At 34.1% G+C, this 6,952-nt stretch overlaps 2 protein-coding genes across 2 annotated transcripts in view; both read left to right on the forward strand.

The window, feature by feature from the left end:
• Positions 1–6,952, forward strand: part of LOC119430652 (discs large homolog 1-like protein) — a 381,852-nt gene that overhangs the window by 206,411 nt on the left and 168,489 nt on the right. The window lies entirely within an intron of this gene.
• Positions 2,993–6,952, forward strand: part of lrrc7 (leucine rich repeat containing 7) — a 45,101-nt gene continuing 41,141 nt past the window's right edge. The window contains exon 1 of the mRNA XM_037674400.1: positions 2,993–3,190. Coding sequence (XP_037530328.1) covers positions 3,002–3,190 — 189 coding nt within the window. The 5' untranslated portion in view covers positions 2,993–3,001. The remainder of the gene's footprint in view (positions 3,191–6,952) is intronic.

Raw genomic sequence — 6,952 nt, forward strand, 5'->3', positions numbered from 1 at the left:
ATGGATGGATGGATGGATGGATGGATGGATGGATGGATGGATGGATGAACTTTGTGTTGAATTAAAAATGACAAGTTCTGGAATTCATTGGTAAATGAAAGAAAACATTATAAGCACAGCATTTTCAGAGAAGACATAAATTCTAAAGACTATAAGAATTATTGTTTTAACAAAATACAATATAAATTAATCACGGATGTGAGGGCACTGTCCCATCTCCTGCCTGTTGGATGGGCTGTCCGTCATTGCTTGGTCCACATGGTAACTCAAAGGTGACCCCGTTCCTCTCAGGACTAAGCAACGATGGACATTTCTTCAAATTTACAACTGGGTGCAAAGCAGGTGTGGAGCTGTCAGAAATGTAAATCTTTGATTATATCAACAACCACGTCATTTTATTGTCGACTTGGGGAGTCAAAAGTTTTGCGGATTAACATTTTTTTTTTTGATCAGTCAGCGTTATGTTTCTTTGTTAAGATCAGCAGAGACCTCTTTGTTATTCTCCAGAAACTACTGTATTTCCTTTGGGTTTAAATGTGTGTCCTATGTAAATGAAAAGTTTGGCTGCTTTAGAATAAATTTCTGGCTTAGCAAATTTTATATAACGTAGGACACTACGCTGTTGTACACAATGTTCAATCTATTCAAACACACTGATTCATGTGCACAATTCATTTGAGCAACGTGAAAATTGCTAAAGCAGAGGTGAGCTCAGACTTCTATCCATTATTGCTGAACATAAAGCATTTTATTTTATATACCGTAAACAGACGGGATGTTTTTATAAACATTTTCTATTATAGCCAAGAACCTGCAGGAAAAGCATTAAAATCTGCCTGAACTGCCGTGTAAATCTGAACTGTGTTGATGTTTGGTTTGTTGCTTTTCGGCTTTAATTCATCCATCTGTCCATCTGCTCTAATTTCTAAGAGTATAGAAAACATTAAACTTATTGCGAATTAATTCAAAATTAGGAATGACCACTTATACCTTTTATGCATTGTTTACTAATATCAGTATATGTATATCTTCAATGTGCATCCACCAGCTTTAAACCGTGAGTTTCTTCTGTTCAGTCGTTAATAAAACATTTAGCTACCATACAAAAAGGGTTAGCTCAAAAAGTTAATGCCAAGACTTTAATACAATACACAATGCAGTGTGTTGTGCTTAAAGTATGTTTTAAGGACAATGTTCAAATATCAATTTTTATCTCTATCTGCAAAAGGAGTTGGCTGAGTTTTGGCATTTCTGTTATTTCTGAGGTCACTTGGCTGTGGCTGCCATCTTGATTTGAAAGTTAAAATGATACAGATGTCATTTTTCACTTGCCTTTTGAAAGATGCATTAAAATCCATTTGCTGATTTATGACATATTTTACTAACAAATAAAAGTATACTCCAGGAGCTAATGGCAAAGTTTTGAACAGAGATCTTGAGGGATCAGGCAGCACTTGGAGCTTTTTTTTTCTTCTTCTTTTGGGGGTGGGGGGTGGGGTGGGGGTCAGTTTTAGACAGTGGAACACTAATTTTTAACTCAATACTTGCAAAATTAACCAATTTATATCAATCATTGTAATAGCTAAAATCTAATTGCTATGGTGGCCATCTTGAAATGCATTCATTTCAAAAGTTAATCCGTTGTAGATGTAAATGATTGTTTAAAACTCATTCAGTGTTTCATGAGAACATATAGCTATAAGGTGGAAACAGTAGCACTCCACCTTCACCTTTTTGTGGTGGGTGATAGCTATGAGTGTAGAACAGGGGTCTGCAACCTGCAGCTCTGGAGCCACATGTGACTATTTGGTCCCACTGCAGTGACTCTTTCAAGCTTTGAACAAAACTAACATAAAATTGAATTTTATTGGCCATTATACAAAAAAAAAGAAGTACTAGTTTTAGCTGTTTTCATGTCATTTCTTTTGCAAATAACTTTTTGCCTTATTTTTATACTTATTTTCTCCACAATTTAAAAAAAATCACATAGATCTGCACAGTTCACAGTTTTTTTTTTTAATTAAAACAAAAAACTATTTTCACTTTCTTTACAAAAATCTAGTCTTTTCATTTGTCAACTGTAAAAATATAAAAATAAAAATAAAAACTAAAATAAAAAAATCATCAGATATTTTTAGCTTTATAATGTCACCCCTACTGCCCACAAAATTTCCTCCAACAAATCAAGTGGCCCATGGGCCATCAGTTGATAATCACAGTTGTAGCAGGTTTTTGAGGCTCTGGACACGTTTAATTTATTGAATGAAGGTGTAAAAATGACTCATTTTATCATAAAGGTTGCAGACCCGTGGTATAGAACTATACTGAAAATGAAGTTGTCCAGTAATTGCTGTACTTTTTAAGATGATTTATGGTGGAATATACCACCATCTTTTCAGCCAACCATTAATCCTCTGCTGTCACACATCTGCAGGGGTGTGAAAGCCTGAGTCAATCCCAGTTCAGCATGTGCAAGCAGCTGGTCACCATTTTATCGCAGGATCTTTTGGTCTACAGTGTTTTTCTGATCTACGTACATGTTTGATCTGATTTAACTGTGGAACAGTCATTTCTCCACTCAAAAGAATTCTTAGCACTTTTTTCCCCCTAAGAGGTGTGAAAGTGTTCATTTTTGTGTTGGTTTATTTCATGGCACGGCACTAAAATTGGTCAGCAGTAACAGTTTGTAGAGTTGTTTTGTCAGTTAAGTGAATATTTTGGGGGAAAGGTACTGTTCATGATTTTTAATGAAGCTGCACCATAAATCACTGCTACAGAAACACTTTGATGCCACCTTTGTTTGTTTTTTTTCCGCAAAGCTTTTTGAAATCTGTAATTGATTTTGTTTCTAATCAAACTACGGGTACATGCACTCAACCAACAGGAACAACGACTAAGTCCGCTATAAGAAACCAATTGATGCTTACACATGGGCTGCAGACCCTCTGAAATGTATTTAATGTCTTTTTGTCTTCTTGTCTTGACAGTGCAGTGTCTGGAAATGACCACTAAACGGAAGCTGATTGGCCGGCTGGTGCCGTGCCGTTGTTTCCGTGGTGAAGAGGAAGTGATCTCAGTGTTGGACTACTCTCACTGCAGCCTTCAGCAGGTCCCCAAGGAAATCTTCAGTTTTGAGAGGACTCTAGAGGAGCTCTACCTAGATGCCAACCAGATTGAGGAACTACCCAAGGTAGCTCTGATGCACACGTTCCCTTCCATCAAAAATACATTTTATCTTTGAGTCCCATTTGAATTTATATTACAACTACAAATTTATGTTACGCAGGATATTCCCTGAGAGCAAGCTCTGGTTTTCAGAACACACAGTTTAGCACATTCACAACTTAAAGCCTCTCAGTTCAACAATTGTATTCTTGCAGTGAGTTTGACAGTTTAAAAGTTTATATTTTTCCTCAATAAAATGCTCATTTTCAGTTAATTTAATTTATGTTTGCCAAGTCCTGACAGTGTTATAAAATATGCATATACATGTACAATTTTTAAAAAGTTTGAAAGCATATGTAGTCCTATTTTTTTTTTATATCTATATACAGTGTTTTAACCAAGCAACAATTTAGGGTCTCCTTCTTCATTTTGTATTTTGTAAGTAATAAAACAAATATCATATGAGTCAGACATCTCTAAAGTGCAGGCAGGCCAGTTTAACACCTGGGCTTTCCTACTGTGTGGTTGTTAATGTGCAAATTAATGTGGTTCACATTAATTTGCTGTACATCAGCTGGCCATGCTGTGGTTGCACATCAGATGTGTTTAGGCTCCTTTTTGCTGTGGAAAGAAAATGCTAATGAAAATATTATCACATCAAAATTTGGCATAGGACAAATAGAAAAGTTAGGTTTGTCTGTTCAAAAATGACGATCATTTATTCTGGACTGAAACATGTTTAAGGTTTGAAGGAGTCACGTGTTGTGCAAGCTGTAAAGGGCTACACAAGTGCATGTTTCTTACCTTTTACTGTTAAACTCAATGAAGCATCCCCAGCCACATGGCAGCGTTCCAAGCTCTACGAGACTGTTGGAGAATCCCCACGTGGGCCGCTCTGAGACAAAATGCCCTTCTAATATTTCAAGGAGAATTAGAGGTGCTGTTTATAAGAGGACCATCACGTATATTGGTATTCCGTCCTGGTTTAAATGACAAAGATGGTGAATTGGATTTCTAAATTTAGCTTGCGTGGATGGAGAGCCATAAATCTGTATGTGTAAAAGACAAGCCAACCCTGCATTTACCTGAATAAAGAAAAAGTCGTCTCAGTGTGTTAAAACTCTGTGGGACCTGTTGTGTTAGGCAGCTTCCTTCATGTGTGTGAGGGTGCAACTTACTGTTTGGGAGGTTGACTGTTGCTTGAAGAGTTTCAGACAGGGTTTAGAGCTCACCTCAGCACTGAATCTGCACTGATGACAATTACTAGTGATATTCTCATGGTCTCTGACAATGGACAGGTGTCTACACTGGTCCTGTTAGACCTCAGTGCTGAATTTGATACAGTTGATCATAATATTCTAGTGCAGAGACTTGAATATGATATTGGAACTGTTCTAAATTGGTTTGAATCATATCTATCTGATAGATTCCAATTTGTAAATGTAAATAATGAATCTTCATCATACACCAAAGTTAGTCATGGAGTTCCTCAGGGTTCAGTGCTTGAACTAATACTCTTTACCTCATATATGCTTCCATTAGGTAATGTTATTAAACAACATGGGATAAATGTTCATTGTTATGCTGATGATACACAGTTGTATTTATATTTATAGTTATATTTATTGCATATAGATAGACCTTATTACTGTTTTTCTGTTCCATATTTTCCAATCTGGCACATGATCCAGTTTTAAGACTGGGCTTAAGACTTTCCTTTTTGATAAATGCTATAATTAGGATTGGCTTGTTATGCTGTCTTAAGCTTAGCCTACTGGAGGACAAATTGACCTCATTTCCTTAAATGAATTTTTAAAACTGAATAGTTTTCATTTGATATTATTTCTATCTTAATATGCAATTCTTGACCTGTTATTGTGTATCTGTTCCTACCAAACCCAGCTGGTCGAAGCAGATGGCCGCTTGTCCTAAGCCTGGTTCTGCTAAAAGTTTCTTCCTCATGAAGGATTCAAATAGCGTTCAATACAAAACTCCTCATGAAGGAGTTTTTCCTTTCCACTGTCGCCTTCATGCTCAAGATGAGAGTTCTGTGATAGAGTTAATCTCAAAGCAGTCTGCTCCTCAGATAAATCATGTTTAATTATTATTTTTATGAATGAATGTTTCTGTTCAGTGCCCTGAGACAACTTCTGTTGTGACTTGGTGCTGTATAAATAAACTGAATTAAATTGAATTATTTCACAGCACCTTCTGCTCAGACTGAGCTGTTTGCTTACTGTTTTTGTTTGTTTGCTTGTTTGTTTTGCTGAGGAGCTAGAAGTGTTCAAGGAGCTGACATGTTGACCTGTCAAGCAATAGACATATTAGATTATCTTGCATAAATATAATGTAATTTATTAACTATTGATATTTTATATTGTCTAATGGTTTTCTTTTCACAATAAAAATGAACAGATTTGATAATATTCTACAATTAATAGAAGTGTTCAAAGCTCAATATTAGGAATTTTTTGGGGGATGGATTAAAAATTCTACACTTTTTCTGCAGAAAAATAAAATCCCATTTGGTAAGTGAAAACTGAATGGCATTATTTGCAAACCATATTTTTACTATATCATTATCATATAATGATATAGTAAAACATAAACTTAAAACATGTGAAGCACATTGCTCATCTGAAAAGTGTCATAATTTAATTTTAAAAAGTAATATAAAAATTAAAAATATATAAAATAATATAAATATATATAATATAATATAAAATAATTTCCCTTTTGGATTAATAAAGTATTTTTGAATTGAATTGCATATACTGTATCAATTTGCCAAAATAATTTAGATGATATATCAGTGGTGGTGATAAACTGCAGAAGAAAATCTTGATCTTTTTTATTATTATTATGAATAACTGCCCACCTGAAAAATATATGCCAAGAATTAGGAATAAATCCACTACAAAAAGCACCACTAAACTTTTACCAACACAGCATGGCTTTAAAATAATCTGGTTTATCTGCAATTTAGATGTGCATATTTTAAATAAAATAATGCTTGAATGTTCAAATTCTTCCAAAACCAGTTAAAATTTTAACAGAATCTCAACAGAATGATAAAAAATAATGTTACATTCAAATAAATGTTGTGCAGTAATCATTAACAAAATGTAAAATCTATTTAATTAATTTTAAAATAAGCTATGTGGTTGTGGCACCTGAAATGAATTGATGTTTTTCATCTAGAATTTCATTTCTTCGTGGTATTTCTAGGTGGACATAAGTTTTCAGGAAATTTCTAAAAACTAAAAAAAAAACTAAAAAATAAAATAAAACAGTACATTAATGTTCATATGTTTTGAGCCATTTTTTATTCTCTTAATCTTTCCTTTCAAGACAGCAAACTTTTTTTGTAATCCGTTAAAGTGCTCTTGAGTAACAGCTTTACTGACTTTGTACAAACTTTATTTTCCATCAAACACGTTCTCATTCTTTTACTCTTATCTATGTATCTGAAGACGAACTTCTACTTTTATTGCGTTGCAATATTAAAAGAGGAAGAAATAAATACATAATGGCTTTCAAGATATTTTTACACATTACTCTGAATATTTAAATGATTCTTGAACAGAACTGCTTTTCTCTGAGCTAATTTAAAACAGTTTATTTCAGTAAAACTAGCGTTGCAACGAACTGTGGACATATATTAATGAGCATCTGTTGACATCTAAAGTACACCAGTTCAATCAGGTGTGCAATGCAACCAACAAAGTGCATTCATTTTGTAATTATTAAATAAAAAAAGTTAGCTTTATTCATTGCATAATGAATT

The sequence above is a fragment of the Nematolebias whitei genome, chromosome 3 (assembly GCF_014905685.2).
Source record: "Nematolebias whitei isolate Nwh7 chromosome 3, NemWhi1, whole genome shotgun sequence".
Classification (NCBI taxonomy): domain Eukaryota; kingdom Metazoa; phylum Chordata; class Actinopteri; order Cyprinodontiformes; family Rivulidae; genus Nematolebias; species Nematolebias whitei.